Source organism: Salvelinus sp. IW2-2015, linkage group LG20, assembly GCF_002910315.2.
Source record: "Salvelinus sp. IW2-2015 linkage group LG20, ASM291031v2, whole genome shotgun sequence".
NCBI lineage: Eukaryota > Metazoa > Chordata > Actinopteri > Salmoniformes > Salmonidae > Salvelinus > Salvelinus sp. IW2-2015.
Window position 1 is genome coordinate 46,044,393 of NC_036860.1, and position 16,014 is coordinate 46,060,406.

The 16,014-nt window shown below is 40.8% G+C and overlaps 2 protein-coding genes across 4 annotated transcripts in view; one reads left to right on the forward strand and one right to left on the reverse strand.

Annotated features, from left to right (window-relative positions):
- The window catches only part of LOC111981921 (E3 ubiquitin-protein ligase Siah2), a 33,936-nt gene extending 24,633 nt beyond the window's left edge, over nt 1–9,303 (forward strand). For 2 of the 3 annotated variants that reach the window (XM_070449427.1, XM_024013413.2), the window contains exon 2: nt 575–9,303. In XM_070449427.1, the coding sequence (XP_070305528.1) occupies nt 575–1,126 (552 nt within the window). In that variant the 3' untranslated portion in view covers nt 1,127–9,303. The remainder of the gene's footprint in view (nt 1–574) is intronic. The other variant, XM_024013412.2, reaches the window with a different exon arrangement.
- Nucleotides 9,304–9,339: 36 nt separating this feature from the next.
- Nucleotides 9,340–12,148, reverse strand: LOC111981920 (RNA-binding motif protein, X-linked 2). Its single transcript, XM_024013411.3, has 6 exons — nt 11,916–12,148; nt 11,396–11,511; nt 11,107–11,158; nt 10,767–10,896; nt 10,398–10,584; nt 9,340–10,182 (listed from the first exon to the last, which is right to left on the reverse strand). The coding sequence occupies exons 1-6, from the start codon at nt 11,918–11,920 to the stop codon at nt 9,527–9,529; spliced, it is 1,146 nt and encodes a 381-aa protein (XP_023869179.1). The 5' UTR covers nt 11,921–12,148; the 3' UTR covers nt 9,340–9,526.
- Nucleotides 12,149–16,014: the final 3,866 nt, after the last annotated feature.

Here is a 16,014-nt window from a genome sequence, read left to right on the forward strand (position 1 = left end):
ACACTCTCGTACCCTGACACTTTCACAGCTGGCATTTACACTCAACCTTGTCTCCCTCATCTGTGTAGCCTTAGTTTTCTATGCATGACATTGGTTGGACAGTAATGTCTCGTGAATGGTAATTGGTGATATTATAATCTCATGGGTCTTTTGATGAACATTTATCTTGATCATGTTCTTCTCCTCCCCCCACTCCCTACCCTCCTCATTTTATCTACTACTCTTCACATGCTCTCCCTCACACCCCCTCCCTCCTCCATGTCTTTGTTCCCTCTCTCTTGCACTCTTTCCCTGCCTCTCTTTTCTCTCTCCTCCCCCACATTTTTTTTCTCTCAATTTGTTCCTCTTGCGTTCCCTCTCCACCAACATCATTCCTTCATTTCCTCTTTTCCCCCCATCTCCTTTTGTCATCTCTTTTATTTTCCCTCTCCCATTCCATCTTTCCTCTCCCATCTTTGGCTCATTCAACTCCACTTCAAGCTTATTGTCATAAACAAGAATAGGTTATCAATCAACCTACCTAAAACCAAATTGTAAACGATTGTCATTCTCTCTCTCGCTCTCCCCCCTCCAGTACGCATCAGCTGGCTGCCTGTTGTCCCTCCACCACAGTGAGAAGCCTGAACACGAGGAAGTGTGTGAGTTCCGTCCCTACACATGCCCGTGCCCCGGAGCTTCTTGTAAGTGGCAGGGCTCCCTGGAGGCCGTCATGCCCCACCTGATGCACGCCCACAAGTCCATCACCACCCTGCAGGGAGAGGACATCGTCTTCCTGGCCACAGACATCAACCTGCCGGGGGCTGTGGACTGGGTCATGATGCAGTCCTGCTTCGGCCACCACTTCATGCTGGTCCTGGAGAAGCAGGAGAAGTACGAGGGCCACCAGCAGTTCTTCGCCGTGGTGCTGCTCATCGGAACAAGGAAGCAGGCCGAGAACTTCGCCTACCGCCTGGAGCTCAACGGGAACCGGCGGCGCCTCACCTGGGAGGCCACGCCCCGCTCCATCCACGACGGCGTGGCAGCTGCCATCATGAACAGCGACTGTTTGGTGTTTGACACGTCCATCGCGCACCTGTTTGCTGACAACGGCAACCTGGGGATCAACGTCACCATCTCCATGTGCTGAGCTGCTCAGATTGGAAACACACACACCCGTGCGTAGAAGTTACACACAAACCAGTGTACAGTTACTGACTGCTGTGTGATGCAGTAGAGGTTTTGTGTGTGAGAGGACGGGTAGGAGATCGAGAGGATATATGTGTGTGTGTGTTGCTGCTTGAGGCTTGTTGGCTCCCCATAATGCTTGAATGGAAACTGGCCTGTAGCGTAGTTTCAAGGTGTGTGCCTGTTCTCTCATTGTGTGTGCTGGAGACAGTGTACAGTAGCTTACATGTGGTGGGCTTGTAATGATTGATTCCCTACCTGTGCCCAGGTGAGTTTGCCTTGCTCCCAGGACCCCACATCCCTCAACTGCTCCYACTCCGCTCACCCCCACCACCTCTTCTGCCCAGCCAACCGGTGCCAGGCAAGGAGGGCACTGCCCAGGGTAAGAAGGGGCGGTCCGTCAATCTGCTTCCACCCTGCAGATTCAGAGAAGCTCCACTTCAACAGCCAGTGGCCCCTGCAGATGCAGCTTTCTAATCCTCACAGCGAATCAAGTTTCAGTAAATTGGACAGTGGACAAATCGGGGCTTCAGAGACGCATGTGGGCAGAGTCAGGGCCTGATGGTGACCAATGCGCTGCCTCCCAGTCTGGGTTAGTGTGAGCTGTGGGGTTGCTCATGCTCTGCTAAAGGATTACACAGACTACTAACCAACTCCTTACTGTTCAAAACAGTAAGCTGCAAAACGCAACCATTTCCATAAGTATGTCATGCTTATTAAAACAAGCCTATGTTATGTCCAGAGTGTCTATGAAATGAAGATGGTGACACTGTAACTGAGAGGTTGTGTGTATAATATACACTGAGTGTACGAAACATTAGGAACACCTTCCTAGTATTGAGTTGCRCTCCCTTTTGCTCTCCGAACAGCCTCAATTTGTTGCGGCATGGACTCTACAAGGTGTCGAAAGTATTCCACATGGATGCTGGCCGATGTTGACTCCAATACTTCCCACAGTTGTCAAGTTGGCTGGATGTCCTTTGGATGGTGGACCATGCATTTGATGCAGAAGGGAAACTGTTAAGCATGAAAACCCCAGCGGTGTTGCAGTTCTTGACACACTCAGACCGGTGCGCCTGGCACCTACTACCAAACCCTGTTCAAAGACACTTAAGTATTTTGTCTTGACCATTCATCCTTGGAATGGCATACATATACACAATCCTTATCTCAATTGTCTCAAGACTTAAAAATCATTCGCTAACCCATCTCCCCTTCATCTACACTGATTTGAAGTGGATTTAACAGGTAACATCAATAATGGATCATCAGATTTCACCTGGTCAGTCTGTCATGGAAAGAGCAGGTGTTCCTAATGTTTTGTACACTCAGGCGATTGATCCTGATTGTAAGCATATCTGTCCAGCATGTAGAATAAAGAAAGATTAGATGTTTTGGTCATAGGCGCTCATCATAACGTATCATAAAGGTTACATAATGCCATCATAATGATGGTATGAAACCTGTCATAACCACTGTTTGGTAAAACCCTAGTGCCTAGTTATTCACATGGATTCTGTATGACAATACAAACAACAAAAGTAAAACAAACTTAAGTTGAATATTTACATTCTCAAACAACAAAAGCATGTTACGGTACTTCTCCAAAGTCACAAGTTCTGTTGTTTATACCCTGACTGATTGAAGGTTAGCTTGTTTGCTAACAATGAAGTCCCACGCCTTTTTTGTATGGTCATTTTTCATTTAAATCCCTGAATGAAAGACCGGACCTTGGGACTGTAAGATTCTATCTTACATTTTGGTCAAAAATGAGTTATTCAGATAGTTACTCTTTTGGTGGTCCTTTACATGTGAGAGGTCCAGTTTGTAATGAAAAAAAAAAGAATAAATTGTAAGTTCTATTTGCGCAAACACCTTTTTAACTTTAAGGTTCTATCTGCGATCCAATCACAATGCTGGGTTGTCAATCAAAAAGAATTGCATGTAAGGTGATATACTTATTGAGTCATAAAAGAGTAAGACATCACAAAACAGTTCTGAGATCTGGGACTTGAAAAATACTCCATCTAAAAACAATATATTTTGCAGATAGAACCTTCTAGTCCCAAGTTCTTGATTATTATATCATAGGTTCTGGTCTTCTTTTTCAATTCGATTTTTTTTCTCACCACTTTTTCAGAACAATGGACATAATTTAAGGTAAAAACTAATAAATACAGGTGCAGTAGAGCATATTTTAGGCACTTAGGAGAGGCATTACTGTTTTTGTCTTATATCAATACGAAAACCTCCATGGAAGGGGTATTTCACTGAAATTACAAACTTACCAGATTTTATTGATTTAATAGCAAGTAGTTTACTGACCTTGTGTCAGAGACCAGAACATTATCAGTTTACTCATCCAGAGCTAAGCTTTAACAATGTTACTAGTTCTCTGTAGGATATAGTGTATTTGCCATTTTGGGGAACTTTCGCTTTAACAAATGTGATGAATGTTAATTAAGAAAGAATAATTCACTACAAAACAGTTCTGAGATGTGTGAACTTTTATGCTCAATATCTCAGAACTGCTTTGCGCAGATAGTCCCAAGGTCTCGAGGTGTCATATTTTAGATAGCATTATGTTCACTTCATGACACAAGTCAAGTCACATTTTATTGTGTGTGCGTTTGTGAATACTTCAATGTTTGCCTGAAGATTAGGTTATTGTCAAAGTTTGTAAAGCACTGAGAAGGTTCTGGAGAAAGTACTACAGTACCACCACGGTTGGGATTATATATGCTGTGTTTTTCTCTGAATACACTCCTTACCAACAGAGAACAGTATGGAGGAGGCACGCATTTGTAAATACACACATTTTCTTATTTGTTCCTATGTGTAACAATTCTCTTAATCGTTGATCCTGGTTTACCTTCAGTTATTTTATGCTCTGATATACTGTATTATGGGGGTAGTTTTCCTCTTGTGTCAGTCAACCCACCACAGCCTTACTTTTGTACGTATCCTAACTAGCATGCCCTGCGTTGGGAGGGCATCTCTGAGGACTAACTCAGACTGACTCAGACCAACCCTTAGTGTCTTGAACAGACTCTCGGTTTGAGTGGACTTCGGGGCAAAATCCTGTGACAAAGTGGGTAAAAATGGGCATCCCATAGTAGTCTAGCCATGTACCTTCGCCCTCACCTGGCATCATAGTAACCGAACAAGTACCCACCTTTCCATGAAATACCTCTAATGACGTCGACCACGGATATGTCTGTAATCCAACAGTCCTCTCCTGCTCGCTCTCCTGATGTCCTGCATGGAGGGAGGGATCCCCACTACTTGCCCACAAACCCCTGCAGTATACCCAGAAACACCCTCTGCCAATCACCTCTGCTCCACTGCTCTCGTCTTTCTTAAAAATGTTTGAAATATGTAAATGACCATATTTTCTAAAAGATGTATGAGGATATTCTGTTAATTTGAGCGCTATTTATGTGTTCACGGTTACTCAACTGTTGTACAGAGGTTTTGAGGTTATTTTGAGCTGTTGAAACTTCCTGACATTCTGCTCTAGTGGTCAGTGTCCCTGTTTTACCCACTGCCTGGACAGACATTTCTGCCAACACAGTCCTTTGGGCAGCACAGCTCTGCAATCACTATGGTTTATCTGTAATGTCAGCAAAAAATGCTAACTGTGACGATCATATTTTCCTAAGATGGACTTTAAGCCTTTCATGCTGCGTCAGTTATCATGATCAGTTGCCGTGAGTCATCGGACTGCAGTCTTCTTTTTATTTATTTTTACCTTTATTTAATCAGGGAGTCATACTGAGACCAATGTCTCATTCACAGATTAGCCCTGATTTACAGAAAATACACACATCAATATCAATACAAAATGCAAGCAGAAAGGAAAACATGGTCATAAAAAACAAACTGTCTGTTTGGCATTTCATTAATGTATTGTTAATGGGGCAATAGGAGATCAAATCAGTGAAAAGAAAACTAAGGCAGAGACACTGTCCACAAAATGAGATTTCAGGATTTCATGGTGCATTTGTTTCCACTTTGCAAATTGAAAACACCTTTTAGGTCTACATCACCATTACCTGACAAAAACATCTGTCAACATTCATAAGCATTCTATCATCTAACTTAAAGTAACTGTCCAGGAAAAATCTCACTTTTAAAAGCTCATCTGTTCACTCATAGCCAAATAATGTTGTTGATTCGTTCTATACTTGTAATTGTGGCCAAAGCATACATTTGAGGAAAAAAACCACTTAAAAAACATATATCTGAAACAGACTGTTTAAAAAATGCTTGCTATTTCATCATAGAGAAGCTGCATATCATAGAGGAGGATGTCAGTGTTTTGGCCGAGACGTCTCRTTGGCTGAGCTGGCCAATCAGCAGTTTACTTGTCATGAATACTTTTATTGACCGGTAATACCCCCACATCATTCAAACACAGAAAACAACCTGATTTTTAACATAGTTTCCCTTCCAAAAGGTGGACATTATTTAATTCATATTGTAATTAATTATAGATCATATAAATATTTAATAGAAATCTGGAAACACTGGACAGCTACTTTAAACATACGATGGCAGTTAGAAATATAGAAATCCTTTGCAGGTACTGTCATATGAAAACCAAGTCTTAGAAATGCTAATGAATACCTAGGCTGTCATTACAGTGGGTGTCATAAATATTAATCCCCCTTGGATGTATTTACAAAGTGGGATTGAAATGGATGTAATTGTGATTTTTTTGTTGTCATTATACTACATGAAATACTCAATGTCGAAGTGAAAATAATTCTACAAATGAATAAACATTTTATAACTCAAATATAGTCGTTGCATAAGTATTCACCCCCTGAATTAGTTCAGGAGTAAATTTTGGCTTAACAAATTACAAAAATTACATGGACTCACTCTGTGAAATAATAGATTTGACATACATTTTTTAATGGCTACACCTTCCTCTGTCCATATGACATCTGTAAGGTTCCTCAGTCAAGTATTGAATTTCAAGCACAGATTAAATTACAAAGACCAGAGAGCCTCATAAAAAGCCTCATAAAGAAGGGCAGTGATTGGTAGATGAGTAACAATAACAAATCAAACATTGAATATCTCTTTAAGCATGGTCAAATGAATAATTATGCTGTGGATGATGTATTAAACCACCCAGACACAACAGTTGTCGTTCTGAACTGAGCTGGAGGACAGGAAATAAACTGCTCAGGGATGTCACCATGAGGCCATTTGTGATTTTAAAACTGCTACAGGAGAATGGGAGGGTGATGGGAGAAAGCAACTGAGGATGGATCAACAACATTCTAGTTACACCACAATAATGACCTAAATGACAAAGTGAAAAGAAGGCTATAAATATACAGAATATTCCAAAACATGCATCCTGTGTGCAACAAAGCACTAAAGTTATACTGCGAGAAAACACGGTAAAGGAATACACTTTTTGGCCTAATTGCAAAGCCTTATGTTTGGGGCAAATCCAACACAACACATCACTGAGTAACTGCCTCCTTATTTTCAAGTGTGGCAGCATCATGGTATGGGTAAGCTTGACATTGGCAAAAACTGGAATATTTCAGGATAGATCCTAGAGGAAAACAGTCTTCAGTTTGCTTTCYACAAGACACTGGGAGACAAATGCACCTTTCAGCAGGGTAATAAACTACAACACAAGGCCAAATCTATACTGAAGTTGCTTACCAAGAAGACCGTTAATGTTCCTGAGTGACCAAGTGAAAGTTTGGACTAAAATCTGCTTGAAAATATATGGCAAGATTTCAAAATTGCTGTGTAGCTATGACCCCCAACACCTTGACAGAGCTTGAAACATTTTTTAAAAGAATAATGGGCAAATATTGCACAATCCAAGTGTGAAGAGCTCTTAGAGACTAACCCAAGAAGACTCACAGCTGTAATCACTGCCCAAAAGTGTTTCTAGCATGTATTGACTCGGGGTGAATACTTATCTAATTAAGGTACTGTATATTATTTTTCATTACATTTTAAGAAATGTAAAAAGTAAAAATCTCACTTACGCATTTCAGAGTATGTTGTTGTAATATGGAGAGTTTGTAATATTTTGTCAACGATCTGTTGACAAAATATTACAAATCCATTTTAATCCCACTAAAGCAATAAAATGTGAAGACATCCAAGGTGGTGGAATACTTATGATATCCACTGTACACTGAGTGTACAATATTCCTATTATTGTACACTCCTTTTGCCCTCAGAACAGACTCAATTTGTCGGGGTATGGGCTCTATAAGGTGTCAAGCGTTCCACAGGGATGCTGGCCCATGTTGACTCTAATGTTTCCCACAGTTGTGTCAAATTGGCTGGATGTCCTTTGGGTGGTGGACCATTATTTATGCACGCAAGAAATTGTTGAGTGTGAAAAACCCAGCAGCGTTGACACACTCAAACCAGTGCACCTGGCACCTACTACCATACCTCATTCAGAGGCATTTTCATCCACCTGTCAATCCATTATAATCATTCTACAACCCTGAAAAGTACACACGTTCTTGACATACCTCAGGGAAATACAACCCAAGTGTTTTAGATTCAGTACATTCATAGTAAACATGTCAAATACATATTTTGTACAGCAGGCCCAATACTTCTCTCTTCCCGAGTCTTGCCAGATCCTGTGAGGATTCTATAACAATTTCTTATTTGTGATAGATACTCTTGACAACTTCTTTTCAACTCTGGATGGACTGCATCATGTGTCAGATTGTGGATTGAAATGTGATYATTACAGTTTATGATCAGAGCTTATTTTCTGTATTTCTTTGTTTTTTGTAAACAGGAAATGATGGGGGTTGATACTATCAGTGTTGTTAATTGTAATGGCAAAATATTTGTTCTGCTTGTGTGATGTATTCCTATACAGTAGGAAACCTTTGAGGCTATATAGTGTGGAGGAGTTTATAAACCAAGACAGAAGGTCAATATCTGGGTTGTCTCCCTGAACTTTATTATTATTATCTCTCAACAGAGAATTGGTCAAAACCCAGTTAAATATGATGCTTGCATGATATTCAACTATATTGCATCACATAGTGCTAAATTGCACCAACTTCCACGCTCCAAAACTCCCCTTTCAATTGCAATTATGTCCCTAACTAAAAAAATATATATTTGGGACACCGCAATGCTCTCCTCTCCTTTTCTTCCCAGTCTGGCTAAGTGTCTGCTCATCTGGGGCCCAGGTCATAGCAGAAATTGATCTCTGACCTCTAGCCCAGTCTGACCAGCGAAGCGCAGACATGGAATTCATAAAAACTGTCTAGTACATCACCACCTAGGCAACTAACAGATAGCATCAACTGGACTAGAGGATAGCATAGCATTGAGGATCTATTCATGCAGCCAGACAACGATGGTGACTAAAATCCCAGTGATTAAGTGAGTGTGGCCTGTCTGTTGCCTGGCCCCCCACTGGGAGAGTTTAGAGAGGATAAGGAATGGTTAACCCAGAGAGAGGGAGATTAACTCATATCTGTCTACTAAGGACAAAATGGTGGCTCGTCCTCAGTCTCTGTACCCCAGTTTGGTATTTTCATTGGAACCCTTGTGTGATGAGATTAAAAGAGCTGATTACATGTACTGTGTTTCAAATGCCAACGATCGACAGGCTCCTTCACACGCTTAACCTCTTGGTTGGAATTAAATTGTTTATTTAATGGCTGATGATCACAGGCACAATATGCTTTACCTCTTTTTCCCCTTTCATGTTTTGACACAAAGTTAATTTATTCATGGAATATATTTCTGTAGCAATGCTTTGTTCTCTCTCGCTAGGTGATTAACTATGTTGATGTGGCTTTTAAACATAATTTAGCGTGACGTTCAGTGATACGGATGAATTACAGTTAAAATCCTGTAAAGCAGGTATGGGCTAGTGATACCATGTAAATACTCTTTGTTTGATTAGGAATTATTCATTTTCTAATTTTGTTGGTTCTTCACTGAATTATAAGTTGTGTAATGTTGTTTTGGACAGTCAATGTTATMTCTTTGGAGGCTATTTCTCTCTTTCTTTTCACCCAAAATTACCTATATTTTTGAAGCCCCGATCTTGCGTTAGGTGTCTATCACTTGAAATCTAATTACAAAAATAAAAATGTTATTTATATGGCATCTGTCTCACTCTTGTTTGAAAGCAAATCTCAAGTCTTCTCTACAAAAGCAATTGTCATTTTTATTTACAACAGTAAATCATTAAGTCAAATTAAACAGTGTACAGCAGTTTAAAGGTGGCAATCCATTGGAAATCCAGTTCCCATTTACTCTGCTGCTGATGTTGACTAAGCTATTGTCGTGGAAACAGTATAGGACATCTTCTCATGGCATGTATTTCCTGTTACTTTCTCCTGTAGTCTCTCTCCCGACTGTGTTCTTCTCTGTGCTTACTGGACTGGTCTCTCTCTCTATTCCTATCACTGTCCCTATTTCTATCACTATCCCGGTCTTTCTCTCGCTCCCTGTCCCTATTTCTATCACTGTCCCTGTCTTTCTCTCGCTCCCTGTCCCTATTTCTATCACTGTCCCTGTCTTTCTCGCTCTCCCTATTTCTATCATTGTCCCTCTCTCTTTCTCTCTCCCTAGTTCTTTCTCCCTCCTCCCTGCCTGTCCTCTTGCTCTCCAACTGCAGTCCTCCATCTCTCCTCTCCCCCATCTCATGTCTCCTCTTCTCATCCTCCCTGGACCTATCCCTCTCTCTGTTCTGTTGGTCTCCATGGCGATTTCGTAACCCTCCGTCCTCCTGCCTGTGTGTGTCTCGGGGGTTCCGTGGTTCTGCCCCAGGCCCTGGTCTCTCTCCCCTGGACCTCAGCCGCTCCTCTGCCGCCCCCCGCTGGCTGTACTTGTCATAACCCAGGTCCTCTTTCTCCTGCTTCATCCTCACTGTCGGGGCAGGCCCAGGGGGAGTCTGGGCCAGCCTCTCCCTCTGCTCCCTCTCCTCCTTTAGAGCCTTCTTCTCCTTTTTCTCCTTTTTATTTTTCTTCTTCTCTTTCTTGTCTGGGTTGGAAATGAAAGAAAAGACAGAGTGAGGTCAGGTAAGAGGAGATGATATGAACATGACAGACGCCTATTTGAGACACTGACAGCCAAGTTATCCTTCACTACTTGGCTGTACTCAGTGTCCTTGCCTTACAATTAAAGTCAAAACGGCTCTGGGAATGACAAGCAGCAGACATGTACCATCTAAGCCTCCAGTAGTATCCCCTCCTCACCTTTCTTGGGCTTCTTCACTGGTACAGCATACTGTTCCTCTTCTTCGGACTCAGAGGATGAATGGTCGGGTAGTTTAGGGGCACAGCCCTCCTCCCTCAGGCGCTTGGTGATATCGTCCATGTCCTCATTGTCTTTGGGAGGGCGGTAGTTCAGCACGTGGTCCACTCGGATGGTCCGCCCCTTTATCTAGATGTCAAGAGAGAGACAGATCATAACACAATGTAATGAGGTACAGTAATTTACAAGTATTTTGCCAGTAAAAGTGTTTGGAACATCTAACCTTCATTTATGCATGTTTACTGGTTTGGTCTCATAAAATGTATTTCTCTCTTGTTCTCTTTCAGCTGGGAGTGATTACTGTTCATTACCTTGATCCCGTTTAAGTTGTCCACAGCCAGGATTGTGCTCCTTTGGTCCTCGTAGCAGATGAAGCAGAAGCCTTTGGATTTACCAGTCTTCTTATCACGCACCAGGTTGATGTTGGCTATCTCGCCATACCTGCAGACACACATTAAGCAGGATAACTCAACCTAATGCAGAATTTTTTATTCAGAATGAAAAGGAAGAAGGTTCAGAGGGAAGAGTGGTAGATAAGGGTGGAAAGAGACATGCAATTGGATAAACAAGAGACAGAAAGAACAGGGGGAGAGAAAGGGGAATGTGAGTGAGTGGAGAGATGGGAGGAAAGGGTATATGTATGGGCCTCACTGAGAGAAGACACAGACGATGTCACCTTCTGTCAGCTCATAAGGAAATCCACCTGCAGGTTACAACAGAAACACTAAGGTAAAAAAAAAGGCTTATAACTCTGGTGGTGAGAGACTAGAGAGCAAGCCATTAACTGTGAATAAACAAGCCACTCATTTTCAGCCCCCAAATGGTGAGCTGCCAGTACACTACACACCAACCTTGGCTGTTAGTATGGTGTGGATTTGTAATACAAGGGTTTGGATCAATTCTACTCAATCCCACAGGTGTCTCTGACACAGCCTCTTACCGATGAAGATCCAGGCGCTGTCCTTGTACTCCGAGTGCCATGACACAGTCTCCTTGACCCCCAGTGAGGCCTCTCTCTCATTCAGCTCATTGATCAGCTTCACTTTGGTCAGGGGACTGCAGGGTGGGAGGGAGAGATGGACAAAAAAATTGTGTTTAACATGCAATAGAATACAGAATCATCTCTCTGCTGATCCTGTCTCTTTTCTTGACCATCCATGGCCAAGCTTTTTTTTACCCCATGAGTAACTACATACCATCTGACTAGTTAGCTAGCAGCTATTATGGTTAGTATGGTGTATTTATATAACGTTAACATTAGTAACAGTAGCAAATTATTAGCAAGACAACGTTAGCCATGTTGACTGATGTCCAGGTAAAGTTAGTGGCTGGCTGGCTGGCTAGTTAGTTAGCTAGATCTTTTCACATGATCACTATTAACATTACACCAACGCGAGTAACTATATAATAGGTGCAGTCGATACAAAATGTACAGCACATAATCGGTCACTTATACTCACTTCATTATAAAGTGATCTTCATGAACGTAAACGCGATTCTGACTTTAAAATGGAGATCCCGTTTGTCATTACTTTAGTTAGCTACCACAGTCACAAAGTCAAAATTGGCTATATCGTACATATTAATAAAACATTTAATAAAAAGCTTTTTGGTCGTAATTTAAGGTTAAGGTTAGCAGTGGGGTTACGGTTAGTGTTAGGTTTAAAACCAGATTTTAAGAAGAGAAATTGTAGAAATAGGCGGGGTTTAGCCATAATTATGACTTTCTGGCTGGGGTAACTAGTGACGACCGGAGATACCCGAACAACTTCCGCTATCGACGCGTCAGACTAAGCGGAGGGGATTGTGGGAGGTGTAGTTTAAAGGCATGTTTCCTTCTCAGTGGACAAACTTCAGACAAACTTGTGTCTTTCCAAAAGAGTCCTGCCGAAAAAAATGCATTTTAATATAATGTTATTCAATTCCAAGAGTATTTTTTTATTCAGGAAAAGTTTGCTTCAATGATACTGCATTGGCCCACACTTATTATCAGTTCTCTTTATATCGACTTTTATAGCACCATCATCCCTCATATCAGTGAGTGTAATTGTATTGCCTAGTTGTGAAAAATTGATATATTTATCCTATAAATAAGTGCTTATATGACAAGGAAGTGCCCATGAATGAATAATCATTCAACCACTGTCTCATTTATTTGAACCAACAAACACTCAAACAATACCTACCCCATATCAAGGTTTTCTCAATATGTTGCCACTATGGTACTGTAAGTGACAACAATAAAGCAATTCTTCATTGACACAAAGAGAGTAAATCATTTGGAGATGATGCAAAATGTGGGCAATAAAACATAACACCCATTTCCCATGTACCTCCTGAATGGAGGTAATAATACACACTACTTTCATAAGAAATTACTTTGTCAAAAAAAGTTGTTCATATAATCACTGACTGATCAGAGAACAACCATTTGTACACAAAACAAGCTGTTCCACTTCAAAACACCTATACCTACGTACACCTCTCAACAGTGGTGTAAAGTACTTTAAAGTATTTTTACTTTTGGGGTATCTGTCCTTTACTGTTTACATTTTTGCCTACTTTTACTTCTACTTCACTAAATCAAATCAAATCAAATTTTATTTGTCACATACACATGGTTAGCAGATGTTAATGCGAGTGTAGCGAAATGCTTGTGCTTCTAGATCCTAAAGAAAATAATGTACTTTTTACTCCATACATTTTTATAAAGTACTCGTTACACCCAAAAGTACTCGTTACATTTTGACAGAACAATGGTCAAATTCACGCACTTATCAAGAGACCATCCCTGGTCATCCCTACTGCCTTTGATCTGGTGGACTCACTAAACATAAAAAATAATGTGTAAATTATGTCTGAGTGTTGGAGATTGCCCCTGGCTATCTGTAAATAAATAAAAAGCAAGAACATTGTTTGTTTGGTTTGCTTAATATAAGTAATTTTAAGTGATTTATACTTTACTTTTACTTTTAATACTTAGTGCCTTCGGAAAGTATTCAGACCCCTTGACTTTTTCCACATTTTGTTACGTTACAGCCATATTATTTTTCTACAACTTGATTGGAGTCCACCCATGGTAAATTTAATTGATTGGACATGATTTAGAAAGGCACACACCTGTCTATATAAGGCCCCACAGTTGACAGTGCATATTAGAGCAAAAACCAAGCCATGAGGTCGAAGGAGTTGTCAGTAGAGCTCCGAGACAGGATTGTGTCGAGGCACAGATCTAGGGAAGGGTACCAAAAATGTCTGCAGCATTGAAGGTCCCCAAGAACACTGTGGCCTCCATAATTTTTAAATGGAAGAAGTTTTGAATCACCAAGGCTCTTTATAGAGCTGGCCGCCTGGCCAAACTGAGCAATCAGGGGAGAAGGGCCTTGATCAGGGAGGTGACCAAGAACCCAATGGTCACTCTGACAGAGCTCTAGAGTTCCTCTGTGGAGATGGGAGAAACTTCCAGAAGGGCAACCACCTCTGCAGCAGTCCACCAAACAGGCCTTTATGGTAGAGTGGCAGACGGAAGCCACTCCTCAGTAAAAGGCACATGACAGCCCGCTTGGAGTTTGCCAAAAGGCACCTAAAGACTGTCACAGCATGAGAAATAAGATTCTCTGGTCTGATGAAAACAAGATTGAACACTTTCGCTTGAATGCCAAGCGTTACATCTGGAGGAAACCTGGCACCATCCCTACGGGGAAGCATGGTGGTGGCAGTATCATGCTGTGGGGATGTTTTTCAGCGGCAGAGACTGYGAGACCAGTCAGGATTGAGGCAAAGATGAACAGAGCAAAGTACAGAGAGATCCTTGATGAAAACCTGCTCCAGAGAGCTCAACAGCTCAGACTGGGGAGAAGGTTCACCTCCGGGTCTGAATACTTACGTAAATGTCATATTTAAGTTTTTTATTTGCAAACATTTCTAAAAACCTATTTTTGCTCTGTCATTATGGGGTATTGTGTGTAGATTGATGAGGGGAAAAAACTATTGAATAAATTTTAGAATAAGACTAACTTAACAAAATGTGGAAAAAGTCAAGGGGTCTGAAAACTTTCCGAAAGCTGTATAAGTATATTTTAGCAATTCCATGTATTTTTGATAATTAAATATATTTCAAACCAAATACTTTTAGACTTTTACTCGAGTAGTATTTTACTAGGTGACTTTCACTTTTACTTGAGTAATTTACTGTTTAGGTATCTTTACTTTTACTCAAGTATTACAAATGAGTACTTTTTCCACCACTGCTTCTCAGACACACATAGACAATGGGCTCGTTTAAGTGGTAAGGTGAAAGCAACCGAATGTAGACAAAAGTCGAAGAATGAAGTCGGGGGAGGTGCATCTGGGACAGCCTCAAGTCTGACACTAACCGGGTTTCCATCCAACCTTTTAATGCGAGTAAAGTACATGTCGGGAAAAAATATTTAATGACAGGCCTAATGGAAACAGAACATTTGTCGGTAAACTGTCCAGCTAGACAGGGTGGGATTTTTTGGAGTAAGGAAAATTAATTATGCAAGAACTGTTGGTGGAAACGCTTTTATGCGCAACTATTGATATAATAACTATCATAATCGAAATAAACCGCGATAACATGTTGTGTGAACCTCCCACTAGGACTAGTCAGAAAAACATGCAGTGTCAATACCAGAGTGGGCAAATTCGCTATATAACGCAAAAAGAAATTGCGAGAAAACCATCAGTACAGTTAAAAATGTGATGGAAACCCATTAATCTTGTATTTTTTTATTCGGTACATTCGAATTTAACTGCAAAAGTATTTTTATGTGCACTACATCATCACGCACAGCTTCTTATCTGCAACAAGTCAATTTGATGGAAACATCTCTGGTGGGAAAAGGTGCATCTTTCTTTATGCAGATTTTAGAATATTTGCATGAAAATCTGTCGCCAATTAGGTGGAAACCTAGCTACTGATGTTGTTTTCCAACAGCAAGGCTCAGTGCAACATGGCGGTGTTGTCATTGTTTATAAAAGTTTCTTYATAATGTTGAAATAAACATGTCTCCAACCTAATAAATCCCAATAATAAAAAATAAATAACATATCAAAACACTCAAACTGAAAATATGTTTGTACAATGTACACTCAAATGGTGAGAGAGACTCAAATATCACAGTCATTTGTACATATCCACTGTATACATGAATTGCAGCAAAGTTGGCTCCTGTTTCAGTCATGCCATTGGTCACGTTCGTGTGGGTCAAGCAAAAACATCCTATTGATTGGTTGACAATATTGCCTCCCACAATACAGGCGATGGCTGCTCTKGGAACATACATTTTAATGTTGCAGGGCGGTTCTGAGGACGTTTTACTATGGTTCCCTAAAAGTATTCCTGGGAGATTTTATAAACGTCCTGAGAACAGAAATTCTAGGTTATTTTATTTTCACTGAATGTTTCAATAAGACTTTTAATAACACTGCTAGCTTAGTTTAACTGTTTTGATCTCCAAGCACAGATAGGACACATGGAATTTAATTTGCTTAGGCATTAATCATGCAAACACTGTGTCAATGAGATTTAAAGCT

Excerpts from the sequence above, each read along its gene's own strand:
- LOC111981920 (XM_024013411.3), bottom strand. Across the intron at positions 11,159-11,395 it reads CAGCGCCTGGATCTTCATCG|GTGGATTTCCTTATGAGCTG; the intron begins GTAAGAGGCTGT and ends TGTAACCTGCAG. Across the intron at positions 10,585-10,766 it reads ACAACTTAAACGGGATCAAG|ATAAAGGGGCGGACCATCCG; the intron begins GTAATGAACAGT and ends CTTGACATCTAG.